Source organism: Manis javanica, chromosome 13, assembly GCF_040802235.1.
Source record: "Manis javanica isolate MJ-LG chromosome 13, MJ_LKY, whole genome shotgun sequence".
Classification (NCBI taxonomy): domain Eukaryota; kingdom Metazoa; phylum Chordata; class Mammalia; order Pholidota; family Manidae; genus Manis; species Manis javanica.
In genome coordinates this window covers 98,058,122-98,075,051 of record NC_133168.1, presented here as the reverse complement: position 1 = coordinate 98,075,051, position 16,930 = coordinate 98,058,122, and the positions used below count along the sequence as shown (strand labels likewise).

The 16,930-nt window shown below is 48.0% G+C and overlaps 1 protein-coding gene across 1 annotated transcript in view; it reads right to left on the bottom strand.

The window, feature by feature from the left end:
- Positions 1-16,930, bottom strand: part of ADGRE1 (adhesion G protein-coupled receptor E1) — a 32,675-nt gene that overhangs the window by 10,060 nt on the left and 5,685 nt on the right. Inside the window, exons 4-17 of the mRNA XM_017667954.3 lie at positions 15,379-15,528; positions 13,039-13,194; positions 12,741-12,860; positions 11,471-11,617; positions 9,342-9,491; positions 7,248-7,388; positions 7,023-7,160; positions 6,744-6,832; positions 6,029-6,112; positions 4,575-4,752; positions 3,621-3,740; positions 2,227-2,426; positions 1,605-1,775; positions 205-399 (exon numbers count right to left, since the gene is read on the bottom strand). Of these exons, the coding sequence (XP_017523443.3) occupies positions 205-399; positions 1,605-1,775; positions 2,227-2,426; positions 3,621-3,740; positions 4,575-4,752; positions 6,029-6,112; positions 6,744-6,832; positions 7,023-7,160; positions 7,248-7,388; positions 9,342-9,491; positions 11,471-11,617; positions 12,741-12,860; positions 13,039-13,194; positions 15,379-15,528 (2,039 nt within the window). The remainder of the gene's footprint in view (positions 1-204; positions 400-1,604; positions 1,776-2,226; positions 2,427-3,620; positions 3,741-4,574; positions 4,753-6,028; positions 6,113-6,743; positions 6,833-7,022; positions 7,161-7,247; positions 7,389-9,341; positions 9,492-11,470; positions 11,618-12,740; positions 12,861-13,038; positions 13,195-15,378; positions 15,529-16,930) is intronic.

The following is a 16,930-nucleotide window of genomic DNA, read 5'->3' as shown; positions in this document are numbered from 1 at the left end:
TCAGGGGAATGATTCTGAACTGAGATCTGCACGAGAAGGAGCCACCAGGTGAGGAGTGGGGGGCCAGGTAATAGCCGAACAGAGCACAGCATATGTAAAGGTCCTGAGGTGGCGACTGGCAGAGAGGGAGTTGGGTAGCTGCGAGCAGAGGCACACGGGGAGGTGATGGGGCCGGATGGGGACACGGTCCGAGGGATGTGAGACCTGGTTGTCCGTCTTGTCTATACCGGTGAGGAAGAGAACCTTGGCCAGGAAGAGGCACACACAGAGATGCAGGTGGAGGTAGGTGTTGCGGTTGCGAATGGTTTGGCACAGCAGGAAGGTGGTAATGGCCAAGACGAGACACACCAGGGAGATGGCCGTGCCCACGTGGCTAATGATGTACAGGGAGAACTCCATCTGTCGGGAAAAAGATGCACCACTCAGTGAGGGGCCACTATCCCCCAAGGTGGGAAAAAGAATTATCCAGGCTGCTGGCTTGGGGACCTTTCCTTCCTCTGACACTTGGAGCAAACTGGATGTTGTCCATGTTCATTCTTTAATATCCACTCCATCCATCCACACCAATCCATCCCTTTCCTACACCCTGCCCTGGGTATTACTATGGTAGGATGTCAACAAACTGCATTTCCCAGAACCTCTTGGGGCTAAGGTCCTGGTGTCACTTAGGTTGTCTGAGACGCATGCATGAAGGCTTTGGAAGGCATAATGGAGACAGATACCAGCTTTCTGCAGGCAGGAGTGAGCTATGGCTGGACTCCACATTCCAACTCTCCAGTCTTTAATTTCATGGATGTGGAGTGACATCACAGCCGTGATTTCTGACCTCCAGGTTACAGCTGCAGGGGGCATGACTTTGTAGCCAAAATCCAAGTGGCAGCCCCCTGATTTCAACTCCTCCATCCCTTCGGCAATTTCATGAGCACCCGGCTCCCTGTGGTCTCGTCCTTTCTGCTTGAAATACCTACAGTGTTTCTCGGTGGTTCCTGCACTGAATCAGGACTGGTCAAAAGTGCTCAGAGATGCCCCAACTTGTGCGAATGGAAATGACAGGCTGAGTCCTTCCCCTATGCCATTATTTGTAATGAATTTTAAATTAATTTTAAATGGATTTGAGTGCTTTCTGTGTGTTAAGGAAATGTTGAAGAAATGCCAAGCTATCACTTCACGAGTTCCTCACTGCAATATTGTGACGGTAGTTAAGAGAATACAGTTCTGCCAGTCGCGAGCTTAGCAAGCTTGAGCAAGACACACAACTGCTCTGAGCCTCAGTCTCCCATCCTGTAAAGGGGGTCTAGGAACACTTAAAGGGCCCAGCACACCATAGGTGCTCAGTCAATGGGACCTGTGATTATTATTATTCCTGCACCTGTCTGGAGTCATTTCTCATTTTATATATATAGATATATATATAAAGAGAGTTATGTCTTCCTAACCAGACCACGAGTTCTCCAAGGGCAGAGGTATAGCACACACCCCCTTCTGCCCACACCCCATGGCTCCCTCCCACAGCACCCAAAGCTGTGAGAGGCACACAACAGATGTTTAGTCAATATTTCCCCGCTGGACTTGGGGAGCCAGAGCACAGAGTATGGGGTACTGACCGTGAGCTCCCCAGAAGCCATGATGACGGCCAGATTCACCATCCGGTTGCAGCTGCAGACAGTGTGAGTCTCAGAAGCTTCAAAGATCACACAGCCAGACGGCACCCACCTGCCGCCCTTCCCGTCTGCACTCCAGGAGACACAGATGGGCCTCTCAGACTTCTGCTTGGGCTGAAAGTTCAAAGGGCCTGGTCACCTGAGAACCCTTCTCCATGGATTCCATGTGACTCAAGAGTTATTTAGGGAAAGATGAGGCAGGTATGCTCTGCAGGGAATGGGGAAAACGGCTGGTATTTTCGTATGAAGTGATGCGAAGAAAACCTTGGACGCCAGATCTGTCTCTACCGCGGATCTGGTCATAGTTAATGTAAATTAGGTCTCTGTAAATGTTCCGGCCTCAGCGTGACTTGATGTAGCCTACATTTTGCCCTTTGATGATCTGAAAAATACCCCACAGACAGAGCAGAGCCCATTCTTCTGCAGCTGAATTTGGGGGATTGGCTGGAGTTGCTAGAAATTCTGGAAGCTTGTCCCCATCAGAAGGGTAAGCCAAGCAAGCGTACTTGGGGATGAGGAGTTCTCAATGGGTACATGGGGGCGCAGTGGAGACCTCATTACAAACCTCAATATTCTCCAGAGTGTAGACGACTGACTTAGAGAACCCTTCTCTCCTGTTCCCGGTCATGATGCCCTGAACAATGTGAGAATTTATCCTTAGCTTCCTCTTGGAGTTGGCTGAGGGGGCCTGAGGGTCTTGGAAGAACTTCTCATCTAAAACAGACTCCATCCCCACTAAGGAGACAAAGGCCACTCCAGTGGTCCCTGCAATTTCCCCAAAAGGGAAACAGGAAAAAAGGAATCGTTTGTTCAGTAGCTATTGTAGATCACACACACACACACACACACACACACACACACACACACACACACACACACACACACACACACACACACACTTTCACATCCGAGGCATCTCCACGCCTTCACCGGCCGGCTCTAAGGACTGAAACACCCTCATACTTCCAGGTCAGTGGCCCTCACACCATAGAAATCATTCCTGCGGTGTTACCACCTGAAGAAATCTTGGCTACCCTTAAAAATATATTTGAATTTGTGCGTTTAAGGGTCGAGTCAACTCAGCAGTGGGAAGTGAGTTCCCCTCCCACATCTATGGTTACTCGTGTTCAGCGTCTCTGGTGGGCTTCCCCTCTCAATGTTGGTGGTCTCCAGGGACGTGTCCTCAGCTGGTCCCCTGGGCCCTGCAGGTAGCGTATGGATCAGGGCTGAGAAACAGGGGTGGTCTCCAGGCCAATCTGGCTATTGCCCATTTTTCTGGTAAATAAAACTTTTATTACAACACAGCCGCACCCATTCACTTACAAATCATCTATGAATTGATTTTGTATGATGACAGCTGAGTTGAATAGTTGCCCTCAATGCCTAAAATGTTTACAAACCTGCCCTCTACAGGACAAGTTTGACAGTCCCTGACACAGATTAGTTCTACCTACTAGAAATATATTGAGGGCCACCTAGGCAATTTTTAATTTTCTAGTACTCACATCTTAGAAAAGTAAAAACCAGGTACCATTAATTTGAATAATAGGTCAACTCAGTAGGTGCCACCCATTGTCATTCCAACGTTAATCAATATAAAAATTATTAATGAGATTGCATCCTTTATTTTTGATACCAAGCCTTTGAAATCCAGCATGCATTTTACAATCACCACTTAGCCACATTTCAAGGGCTCTGGGACAAAATGTGGTCCATGGCTGCTGTACTGGATAATGAAGGTCTTGATACTCCAGGATTGTGAGATTATTTATTTAATGTCTGACTTCCTTAGTAGACAGAAAACTCCCTGAGGGCATGGGCTATACCTGCCTCTACTATCATTGATTGATTCCCTTACCCCTTGGCACAGGTCTTGGCACCTAAGAGGTGATCAGTAAACATTTGCTGGTTGAAGGCACCGTAACCACCCTTCTTCGTGCTTCAAGAGCGGCTCAGTACCTGTGGATTCAGATTCTTTGATGGTGGAGCACCTGATCTTCAGCTCATCCCCTTTGGCTTTCAAGTTGAAGGCCAGGTCCTCATCGCTGCATTCTTTTTTGATAATTTTGCTCTCAATGTCTGAAAGGAGAAATGGAGCGCTGGCATGAGGTCACCCAGAAAGTAGGTCTCCAGTTTGGTTTCTGTCCAACCAAGAAACGCGTCCCTAGTTGCAAGCAAAGGGGAGAATGGAAAGGACAGCTCATCCGGGGGAAGATCTTGAGCCCCTTGATGGATGATAGGAGGATGGTGGCACCTAACGAATGACAAACCCGGTGGGAGCTTTAGGAGAGGGCTTTCCTATCTCAGCAGAGGCATCAGGGAAAGACCGGCTTGCAGTCAACAGTGATGGAAGGCGACAGAGACAGGAGCTTCTGGCTGCAATGTAGACAAGTTTTCCAAAGCCAAAGGAAATAGAAAGGGGCTTGGGCAAGCTCAGTGCATTAGATACAGGCTCCTGTTCTGTGGTCAGGTGGTGCTAACTAGGCCACCCAATGCTGCCACTCACCAGCTGTGCAAACATGCACAATGCGTTAACCTCTCTGAGCCCTGGGTTTTCTCACCTGTCTCTCCTTTCTTCTCTGACCCCCCACCCCTGACAGCCTTCACTGTTCTCCACGCCACTTCAGCCACACTGGGCCTACCGACATACATGCAGTAGGCAGGTCACAAATATTTATTGAGTGAACGAATAAATGACACGCTCCCAACAGTACTCAGCAACCCATGCCTAACACAACACCAGGCACAGTGAATGGGAGATGTTGCTAATACCCTTAGGCTTGCTTGGCTGTGAGTCCGGAGGTTTGAGCCAGTTGGGGAAGTGGTATTGGGGAAAGTCATGGGGAATCCCATGGGCAAAGTCACCCCTCAGAGCCAGCAGCTAGGAGCCTTGCCGTGAAGGATACACCCCACCTAAATATTCCGTCCGAACAGTCTGACTGGCATTCGTGGAGGGTTTCAGTAAAGCAGCCAATGTCGTGCTTTCCACGCTCTCCAGGAAGACCGTGGCCAGGGTGGAGGTCTCTTCTCTGGTGAAGTTGGACCACGTGGATGTTTGGTCAAGCACAGAAGCGAAGCTCTCAGCCGTACTCTGCAAGGAAATGTGGGTTTGCTCCCTCTCGCTGTCTCTCTCTCTTTCATCGAGAGAGTGGGCTGACAGTCTAGGCCAATGAAGGATGAAAAAGGCATCCATTAGCGTCCTTTTCCCAATTCAAGAGGCCCTGCTGGGATTGCCAACGGGCGTAGCCTTTACGGTACATGGAAAGTCAGCATCTACCCTGGCATACATGGCATGTACCCTGGGACGTGGCCATTTCCCTTCCAGAAATACTGAACAATTGTGCAAGGATCTTGTCCAGTGAGCTTCACTTCGGTGTGGTTTGCGATAGCAAGAGGTCGGGAAGCCTAGATGCCCAACGGATTGGTTAAGCCAATGATGATGGAGTCAAATCAGGGGATAGTATGCAGCCGTGAACAAAAGAACACCGTGGCGGATTTATAGGTATCAACAAGGAAAAAGAGCTGTGAGCTATTGCTAAGGAAAGCAAGTCACAGAATAATATGTATATATTACCTCAGTTAGTTTAAACAAGTACTTTAAAATGTTATATTTATGGCATTTCAGTTTTTGGCATGTAAAAATAAAAATAACACTTATGATGAGCCAGGGATTGTTTTACATGTCTTACATATATTAACTAATTTAATTGTAGGACTATGCCTATGAAGTAGGGGCTGTTACTATTTCCATAGGGGATGGACAAACAAGGATACATATCTAGGAGGATCTGAACCTTGGCAGTCTGGCCTCAGAGACTGAATTTTTAATCACAGCTCTAAACCTGTCATAGTAGGTACTTAATGAATGGCTTCAGTGTGTGCACGTGACAGTGGTTATCGGAAAAGGGTGGGACTTTGATAAGCATAACATTGATGAATCTGAAAGGGATGATGCTGAGAGAAAGAAGCCAGCCTCAAAAGGCCACATCCCCTGGGATCCCATTTACATAAATTTCATGAACAGACAAAACTGTGGTGACAGAAAACAGATCAGGAAATAAACAAATAGGGAATCCCCTGGTGGAGGGACTATCTGACCATAATGGAGAAGCCCAAGGGAGATTTGGTAGGAAATGGAACCGTTCTGTATTCTGATCATGGTGGTAGTTACACAAAACCATTCAGATAATAAAATTCATAAAACTGAATAGAAAAGGGCAATTTTACTGTATGCATGTAAAACCTTATACTATACTGAATTAAATATCAACTCACAACCCGTTAAGTATAAAGAGGACTTTCTGCACCCAAAGGGTCCCCTAAGATGTTCAGGACTTGACACACAATTATGAAGACTTCATCGTTACCTTCAGAGAAATGACGGTGGTTTTGTTTTGACAGGCGTCATCCAGAACACTGATGGTGGCATTCATTAGTGCACAGAAGGAGACCTGGGCCCCACAGGGAAGAGCATTTGTGAGCATTGATCAATCCATTCCCCAAGCCTGTAAGGTACGAACTGGGCCATCAACCCCACCTTATGGGGTGGTCCTGAATTCCTGTTGCACCATGAGTCTCTAGAATTCTCAAGGAAATAGAAATTCACCATTTTATCTGAACTGGAACCACAGCACCTCTCTCTTCCCAATAAAAAAAGCAAACATAAACCACAAAACTATTTAGTGGTAAGAATTCCCAGGTTTTGGATAAAGAAATGTCCTCCCTTCCCAGCTTTCCTTGAAGCTAGGTGTAAGCACAAGTGATGCTAGGTCATAGCCTTAAAGGGAAGAACTATGCCTTTCCTTCCCCCGCCTGCCAGCTGGGATGTAGACACGATGGCAGGGGCAGGAGCAGCCATATTGGACCACAAAGTGGGAGTCTCATGTTAGGGATGGCAGAGCCTTAGGAAGTCATCATATCCTCTCTCCACAGCCGATTCTCAGACTATTCCAAGGAGAGAAATAAACTGCTATCTGGTTTAGGCCACTGCTATCTTTGCCTTTGTTAAAGCTGCCAAACAGCATCCTACCTAACTGGCCTCTGAGAAAACTTCAAGAGCTAGGAACCTTCCAAAATATTTACATATTCAGGCTCCAATGCTGCTCCCGATTGGCATAGCTGGGCCCGTTCACTATTGAGTATCATTTCTTCTTTACACTTGAAGGGAACCCCTAGGAAGAAGACAAAAGCAACCACATCAAACTTAACCATAGCAAGATACGATTAAAAGGCAAATCCAATTTCATCATCCCCTGCTTATAACCCATCCATTGACATAGTATGCAGTGTGGAAATAAACAAACTACACACTACAAAGCAAAACCCAGATTCCATTGCTAAGACACACAAGGGGATTATTACTTTTGCAGGTGAAGTCCAAAGAGCCTTCTGGATTGGGATGAAACCCCACGAGGCAGCTACAGCTATAAGAGCCCGGGACGTTGGTGCAGACAGAATTGGGGCCACATCGTGATGGATCTTGAAAGCACTCATCAATATCTGCAAAGAACTTGAGAATATCGAGCAACCCAGAGGAACCAGGAGAGACACTTCTTCCCAAGGGTGTCCAGCAAACCGTCTGCTCACCTTTACATTCCACTTCTTGGTCTGTGAAGTCCAACTGTCCGTTGTTTATTGCATAGCCGGTGTTGCAGGTGCAAAAGTAGCCCCCAGGGGTGTTGGTGCACGCTGCATTGGAAGGGCACTTACCAGGGCACTCGTCAATATCTGTAGGGCAGCGAGTGAGTGTGAGGCAGAGTTGGCCAACAATCCTACAAAAGTCATGCTGCCACAGCATAGGGTTGTCACTCAAAAATGGTGGCCCGACCAGGGACTACATTTCCCAGAACCCTCTGCATCTAGGTGGGGCCACAGGACTTGTTTCACTTATGGAAGGTGAGAGGGTAGACATCTGTCAGTTCTGGGCCAAGGTGGTTAAGAAGTCAGTGTGCCTCCTTTCTCTTTCCCCACTACTGGCTGGAACCAGGGATACAAAGGCCATAAGGGACAGAAGAATGAACAGGTATGAAAAGACTGGACCCCTGTATCATTATGTGGAGGAAAGCTGCCCACTGTCCGGGTATATCCATATTGGATTATAATAGTAAGATATTTCTATTATGTTAATCTAGTGGGTCCTCAACTGAGCACAATTTGCTACCCACTAGGGGACATTGGGCAGTGGCTGAAGACATTTTTGGTGGACATGACTTGGGGAGAGGAGTGCTACTGGGATCTGATGGGTGGAGGCCAAAGATCCTGCCATACAACCTCAGTGCACAGGACAGCCCTCCACAGCGAAGGACTGTCCAGTCCCAATGTCAGTAGTGGCCTCATACCACAGGGTGATGTGAGGTCACTGTGGCAACATGGACTTACCTCTCCCTCTAAGGGTTTCTGAGCCATGGAGGATATACGGAATAGACTGTCCTTGGAAAACTTAATAAGGAAGGAGTTAAGGGCAAAACCTTTCATATTTCTACATCAACTCACAAAACAAGAGGAATAAACAGGCAACATCCACTGGGGTCTTTTGCAGGTATATGGTATAAAGCACTGGGCATCGCAAGGGAAAGTCAGGATGAGAAGCCCTTCTAGTAAGAATGTAGACTGATTTTGGAGACCTCAGAGGACATGAGACTGACCATGGTTGGAAAGTATGGAGAAGTGGATTTTTTTCTTGGTATCAGAGAAAACATCTCCAAGCAAGGACTGGGGTTCTTTCAGGGGGAGCTTGCCACTACCAGACATGTTAAAGCATCAACGGGGTGAGCTCTTGTCAGAAATAGAGCAGATAGAATTTATATTTTGCAGATGGAGCTGGACTGTGTACGTGGCTTTCAAAACTTTTTGGCCAGGAAAATCATTCTTCATGTGAAGAGATATCTAAATAAGTAAAACAAATAAAAGAAGTGGTTGATGAAGAAGGGGGTTGGCTTGCCATCTTGCCTTTGATGAGCAACCTGACGAGGTTTCCGGGAGCCCCCAGAGCTGTATTAATCTATCGCTAAGGTCCTTTCCAAATTTACTCCTGTCTTGTTCTGCTTCTAACAATGCCAGCAGATAGCAAAGATCAGTGAATAAGAAGAAATATAGCCTTTTTAAGGAAAAGAAGCATACATTTTCCCTGGGGGTCAAAGCACACAAATGTGCCCTGTAGTGCAGGAAGTCCTCCAAAGATGGACCCCAGAAACTCTTTGTATGTATTCCTTCCTATATGCACACATTGCTCCCCCAGTGAGGTGGGGAGTCTGATTTCCCTTCCTTTGAATCTAGGTTTGCCCTGTGACTGGGACCAAGAGATGTGCTAGAAGTAATACTTCAGGACTTCCAACCCCTGGCCTTATGAGGACTGGTAGTTTCTACTCTTAGAATTCAGAAAGTTCTTCCTCTTAAAACTTTCCCTCTTGGAAACCAGCTGCCATGTGCTGAGGAAGCCCAAGCAGCCACGTGGAAGGACACCGGGGGAAAACCAAGCATCCCAACTAAGGGAGCTCCCAGCCAGAGCTCAGCACCAACGCCCAGCCTCACAAGTGAGACCATTAACCTGCCAGGCATGTTAGTGCCCCAGAAAATCAAGTAGCCAACCTGAAGAGTCGTGAACAAGAACAAGTCGTGACACTACACTGCAGGGTACGGTGACATCTACTGAAAAGTCCTCGGCATGGATGGGAGAGTTACCTGTACATTTGAAAGCCTCTGGTTTCTCAGGGGTCCAAGATTCAGGTGAGTAAAACCCAAGCAGGCAGGAGCAATTGTATTTTCCTGGGATGTTGGTGCAGACGGAGTGTGGACCACAGAGGGTCGAGTTCCTGGAACACTCATCCACATCTAAGCAGAAAACTGGTCTAAGTCAAAGGGTGAAGGATGCCAAGGCCGCAGGAGCAGTGCATAGCCCCACACTGACCGAAGCCTGTGCATTTCCCTGCATCCTGTCTGACAGTCTTAAAACATATTTTCATTGCTACAGAAAGGAAGCATTTTGAGACATCTTTTGCTTCAAATCCCTTCATAACTCATTGATTCATTGATTACCTGGAGGTTTATGCAGGCTCATCCTCTCTCCCGGGTTCCCAAAGCCTCAAACTCACTTACTCCCCTCTTTTCCTGATAAGTCTCAATCCCTCCCCAAGGAATCACCATATTATTAGTAATAATAACAAAGGCATCAGAGTGGAAGGGTAGACATCCTGGGTTCAAAGCCTGGCTCTGTCCCTTATAAGCTGTGTGTTACTTGGTGCTATGGACCAAAACACATCCCCCAAACTCATACGTGGAAACCCTAATCCTCTTTGGGTCTGCCTTTGGGAGATAATTAGGTTTAGACGAGGACATGCGGGTGGGGTCCTCGTGATAGGATTAGTGTCCTTCTAAGAAGAGGCAGGAACAAGGGCCCTCTCTCTGGGAGGACGTTTACAAGCCAGGAAGAGAGCCCTCTCCAGGCCCTGACCTCACTGGCACCCCAATCTCAGACTGCCAGCCTCTGGAACTGTGAGAAAATAAATCTTTATTGTTGAAGCCTCCCAGTCTATTCTATTTTGCTGGGGCAGCCCAAACAAACAAATGCGCCGGGCAAGAGAATTCATCTGTGTGCATCTGTTTCCTCATCTATCAGATGGAGATACTCATGGTACCCACCCCACGGGGCTGTTCAGAGGATTACCGAAGGTGATTTCTGCAAAGCTCTCAGAGCAGATCCTGGAGAATAGTGAGTACTAAGTATTTGTTAACTAAAACAAAAAGTTAATTGACAACATGCTGAGCTTGCTTTTGTGGCAGACATTGAGGCAGATTATTTCCATGTATCAGCTCAACACACACACATGGCAGCACTATGATGTCCATACTACTATTACTTCCACTTTGCAGTGAGGAAACTGAGCCTTCAAAACTGTGCAAAGTTTCATTGCTCATGAAAGGCACAACCAGAATTTAAATCCAGATTATGTCTGGGTCTGCAGTTTTTAGGTGATACCTTTCCAGGCTGTCTTGAGTCTCAGACTCTGAGAATTCGGTGCTTAAATCAATGCCTGCCTTATGCAAGCCCACCCTGAGTTGCTGAAGTGGCAGCCTCACTGGGAGGCAGGATAGAGTGGTGGTTAGGGGCATGGGGAGCAACCTCCACTCTGATGGCCTGTCTGACTCTCCTACTACCTACCTTTTCGGCTCTGGGAGAGGGATCCTGACACAATGGAAGGTAAGCTTCCTAATCTGTAACATGGGTATAAAATACCACCGACACCATCATGTTATTACAAGAACTGAATGAGCACGTGTGAGGAAGAGCTTAGCACCTTGGCCGGCATCCTGCCTCCAGGTTTTTGCACCTGCTGTTCCCTCTTCCCAGAACACCCTTCCCCAAATACCCAATATTCTAATCCTTTACTGCCTTTGGGGTTTTTTTTGTTATCAAATACCAACATCTCTTTTAAAATTAGATCCCAATTCCCAGCATTCCCTCTCTGCCTTTCTTTCCTTGTATATCTTCTCAGGAACCTTCCCTAACACAAAATATATGCATGGGTATTTTGTTGTCATTGTTTTCTGTCTCCCCCCAATTACTAGATGATGAGTTCCAGGAAAACAAACAGTTTTGCCTCTGTTTTTTGCTGAGGTGCCCACAGGTCCTAAAAAGTGCCTGCCATTTAATAGGGACTCAAGAAGTATTTGTTGAAGGCATGAATGATTGTTGACTTCACCTTAAAGATGAAGGCTTGGAACTCAGCCCAACCCACCCCGACTCCTCCCCAACCACAGCTGTCTTTGCAAAGAGACTGTGACCTGATTCCCCAACAGACCCCACCACCTACCCTCACACATCTCTCCCAGGCCCTTGAAACTCATCTGTCCACTGCTGGATTCAAATCCTGGGTTGCAGACACAAGAGTAGCTTCCAAAACTGTTGTGGCAAGTTGCCTGCTCTGGGCAAGCTCTGGGATTGGCACATTCATCCTCATCTGGTGAGCGGAAGGGAACACCGGGTCAAGGCAGATGAGGACATGAGGACAAGAGAGTAAAAACAGAGACTCATGTTACACATTCTTAACTGTGGCAGACAATGCCAATGCTCCCCAACATAGCATGTTCTCCCCTTCTTCCTAAACTTGCAGTTAGGCTTGGCCATCAGAAAAAATTCCAGCCAATGGTGATTTGTTACTCAGCAATAGCTAACTGCTACAAATGGAGCAGAAAAATCAGAGATGACGTCCAAAATCTCTGACTCCAATCTGATGGGATGTGATAAGAGCTTGATCAGCACCTACCGTGCTTAATGGAGCCACCCTTCCTATCGATAAACGTGGAGAATAACGGTTCTGTGCCAGACCCAGGGGCATGGAGCCCTTGTGTGTTAGTGTGGCTATTCTGGCCGCAGTGAGGAAGGTGGATTTGAGGGGACAAGACTGGAGAAAGGGAGAGATTAGTGCTGCAATATGATGAAGCCTGAATCAAGCATGGAAAGTGGACAGATTCAAGACATATTTAGCAGGTCAGTTCCCAAAGACATGTGACTGATTTAAAAGGGGAGCAGAGGTAGGGTCAGGATAACTCTCGGGGTCTTGATTCAAACACCTTTTAGGAAAAGGTTTTACAGTCTGAGCTCTCCCTATGACAACAGAGTTTCTACACCTTGGCACTACTGACATTTGGGACCAGATCATTTTTGGTTGTGTGGAGGCTTCCCTGCACATGATAGGGTGTTTAGGAGCATCTCCGGCCTCTACCTGCAGGATGACAGCAGCACACACAACCTTACCACCACCTCCGGTTATGATATCCAAAAATGTTTCCAGACAATGTCAATATGCAGGGGGGATAAAATCACTCTAGCAACAGATCCCTCCATCATTCTCAAGTACTGCCTGATCCATGGCTCAGCTCATAGTAGGTCCTCAACCAGAGTTCAAATCCCGGCTGTTCCATTTCATAGCTGCGTGTCCTTGGGCAAGTCACTTCACCTCTCTGAGCCACAATTGTCACATCCGTAAAATGAGGCTCATAATCCCCATTTCACGGGATCATCAGTTGAGGTGATTCTCAATGAACTCAGTAGGTAAATAAAGGAGAGCAGGTCTTCTATACCTTCACAGATGGAGTTTTTAGAGATGAATCCAGCTTGGCAGCTGCAACTGTAGCTTCCCAAGGAATTGGCACATTCCGAGTGCTCTGGACAGACCCCGCTGAAGAGGCATTCATTGATGTCTGAGGAGAGGAGGAGAGTGAGAAAAAGATGGGGTGTCTAAGGTCAGAATCATGTGTAGCCAACTAAGACTTGTGCATTCTGCTGTATGCGCCTCCATTTAAAGAAAAGAAACACGTGTATCCAACTGAATGGCAGCTGCCCATCAATGACCCATGGCTGGGAGCCTGAGAGCATTACCTGTGCAGGCAAAAGGACCTGGCTTTGCAGGGACCCAGTCATTTCCCGTGGGAGAAGAGAATCCAGGCACGCAGCTGCACCTGTACCTCCCCGGCTGGTTTTTGCAGATGGAATGAAGACCACACGGCGGGGGGCTCTGCGAACATTCATCTATATCTGAACGCAGAAAGAGTCCGAGTTACACGTTTGTCTCATCTTGTGCTGCCAACTGTATTCTCCAAAGGTGACAGAAACAGTGTTTTCCATATGCCCTTCCTTCAGTGTGAACTTGGTGCGCCATCGCGCAGAGGGTGTGCGGATCCCTTCCTTTGAATCTGAGCCTGTGTGTGACTATGATGCACCGACACCAGGTCGTGGAACTACAACGCCCTTCCACCTTGTTCTCGGAACTCAGCCGCCATACTGCGAGGAAGCCCAGCGCAGCTCACATGAGGAAGAACTAAGACCTCCAGCCCACGGGGCCCTGGTGGAGCAGCCAGCCAACAGCCAGTGCCAGCTCGCCAGCCATGTGAAAGGCTCCACTTCCGAGCGGATCCTCTAGCCCCCGCCTGAGCCGACTGCGCTTCCACTGTGTGCAACAGAGATAAGCCATCCTCACCGAACCCAGCCCAAATGGCAGACCCAGTCATGGGCAAAATGAATGACTGCTGAGTTTGCAGGTGGCCTGCTGCCCAGCAATAGGTAACAAGAGCATCTTGTGAAGCCTGTGCTAGGGATTTGCTCACTGAAGTACACCCGCAGAATTGTGCAGGCGTGGTACCAGGTGGGGGCCCTCCCCAAGCCTCCTCAGCCCTGTTTCACCAAGTCACCCTAAACAAACACTCACTATGTACTTGCCATGCAAACACAACTTCAACACCGTGGCCTGTAGCCCCCCTCCCCGCAAACCGTGCCCCTCCTACAGAGCAATCTGGAGTTGCCAGTGTACCAGATCAAGGGGATGTTCATTACAGCTTTGTCTGAAGTAATAAAACATCAGACACAACCTAAGTGCCTGTCAATAATGGGATTATTAAATTTGGAGTTGATATAAAGAATAAGAGAACATGTTCCTTCATTCCACAAATACCTATCAAGTACTCACAATGTATCAGGCACCATCCTGGGGGTCAAAGACATAAAGTGGGCAAAGTCCTTGTCGGAGTATCCATCCTTTTCTAGATGGGTAATGTTTATTTACCCCACATTTAAAACCCAGGGTCCACCGTGACTACTGAGCTCTCTGACTAACCCATGAACTGTAGCCCAAAGGCACAGAAGGATGTCTGGGGCTCTCTGGGAATTGCAATACTAGAAATGAATTGTCTTATTGAGAGCTCAGCAAACTACAATCGATTGGTCAAATCTGGCCCACCACCAGTTCGTGTAACTAAAGTTTTATTGGGACACGGTCACATCCAATCATTTATATTCCATCTATGGCTGCTTTCACACTACAATCAGTTGTGCCTGAGGTCGTATGACTTGCAATCTCTGAAATATGTATGACCTTCCAGAGAGATCTTGCTGAACCCTGGTCTTATTTAGAGGCATATTTAGATCTTTACTGTCAGGAGGAGATCTGAGGTCTAAAATATAAAGAATGCACATTAAAAAAACGCTCAGTTTATTCTAGGAACTATTTTGATGCATATTATTTATGTTAGTAGTACCTCTTGGGACTAGCACTCTACACACATTATTGCATTTTATCTTCCCAATGGTCCTTTGTGGTAGGTACTCTGATGCACCCATTTTACAGATGGAGACACTGAGGCTTAGAGAGATGACATACATTTCCCCCAACACCTCAGAACTAGAGGTGCAAATAGGTAGCATGGTTGAGAGACTATCATTAGAGTCAGAAAGACCTGGGTTTGAATTCCAGTGCAAATACATGACGCTGCACCAGTTATTTCAGCCCTCCAAGCCTCATGTCCTCCTCCGTACAACGCTGACCATCACAATGCCTACATTCGCTTCAACATGGCAATGCCCAGAAAGCCCTTCACACGGGGCCTGGCACTCAATAAATGTTAGACATTCACAGCATCTACACAGAGAGGCAACCAGAAGAGGGGTTCCCCAAACGAAATCAGTGGTTATTTCTGGGTGTTGACAAATAGCATGATTTTTTTGACTTTTATTTTCATCCTGAAGCTAGTCTCCAATTACTGGAAATTTAGTGACCATTTCCATAAAAGAAAGAAAGGGACGGGGAGGGAAGAAGGTCGGGAAGGAGGAAAGAAGACATTTGGAGAAGAAAGAACAAGTGAAGAATATGTCCATCCACTAGCTGGCCAGCTGCCACCTGAGTTTCCTACCAAATGCTGGAGGGTTTTGAGGGGGACGTGGACTCACCCTCACATTCCACTCCCGGGCCCTTGAACTGCAGCTGCCCGTTGCTGGACAGGAAGCCTCGTTTGCAAGTGCAGTAGTAACTTCCCGGGGTGTTGGTGCAGGTGGCAAATGCTGGGCACGTGGTGGTATCCGCCAAACACTTATCCACACCTAGGTGGCACAGAAGGAAGAGCCGGGGTGAGCGCACCCCAGCAGGACTGCAAGGAGAGCTGGTGTGGGAGGGAAGAAGGCAACTCTCGCGGGTGGTCCCCCAAAAGGACATGGTGAACTCCTAACCCCTGATCTCTGAGCATGTGAACAGGGTGCTCAGTCAAGGACCTCGCAGGCCCTGGACCCTTGCTACACCCAGTGTGGTGCTCGGGCCAGTGGCACCAGCATCGCCTGGGAGTTTGACGGAAGTGCAAAATCTCAGGTCCCGCCCCAGATCTCCTGCTCAGAATCAGCAAGTCGCACAGGTCATCTGCGCGTACATGAAAGGCAGACAAGCATTCGCCTGGATACTTGCGGCTCCAAATGTGGCCCGCAGACCGACAGCATTTGTCTCACCCCAGGAGAGCTTGGGAAATCAGATGCTCATTCAGCAGGTCTGGGGAAGGACTTAAGTTTCTGCATTTCTGACAAACTCCTGAAAGACGCTGATAAAGCTGGTCCCTGACGACAGTGGGCGACGCTGGGCCATGGAATGATGCCGATGAGGCTGGTCCCAGTGGTACAAGTGACTTCACCTCTCTGTACCTCAGTTTACCCTTTTAGCCCTCATCCTCACAACCATGGAGTCCCAAGTCCTGTTGATTCCCCCTCCCAAATATGTAGGGACATCTATCTACTTTTCTTTATCTCCGCAGCTATGCCTGGGGTCCAGATGGCCCCTGGATTCCACACTCCTACCTCCTCCACCAATCCCTGTCTTCACACAGCGGTCACCTCAAAGGGCAAATCTAATCATCTACACAGCCCATGATGCTCCTGATCACACTCACAATTAAAATCCAAATTACTTAACAGGTCCCGCACAGCCCCATTGATGAGACCCGACCACATCGTGAAGCCTCATCCCGTGCCAGTCTCCCTTTACTCTCTGCCGTGGGGCCTTTGCACATGCTGCTCCCTCTGCCTCTGCTTTGCCTGGCCAGCTCCTACTCATTCTTCAGGTCTTGCTTAAAAGTCACTTCCTCCAAGAAGCCTTCTCTGACTTCCCCACAGCTCCTTGGTGGCCCCCGCATAACGGCTCCATCATTTGCATGCTAAGCTTTTCAGTGATCACCTCTAACCCACCCCTGTGAGCCGCGGGAAGCCCAAACCAGCTTTTTGTCAGAGAGGTGGGAGCCACGGAAGGGTTTTGGGCAGAGGAGAGATGCATCATGAGATCCTTCTGGCCATTGGGCAGTAGAGGGGCAGATGCAAGGTGACCCGGGGGAAGGTGACTACTTGTCTGGGTGAGCGATGAAGGCAGACACAATCCAGGCGACAGCCACGGAAAGCACGGGATATGCTGACCGACTGGATGTGGGGTGTTCAAGAGAGGAGCGGACGATAATGCCAGCGTCAGTTG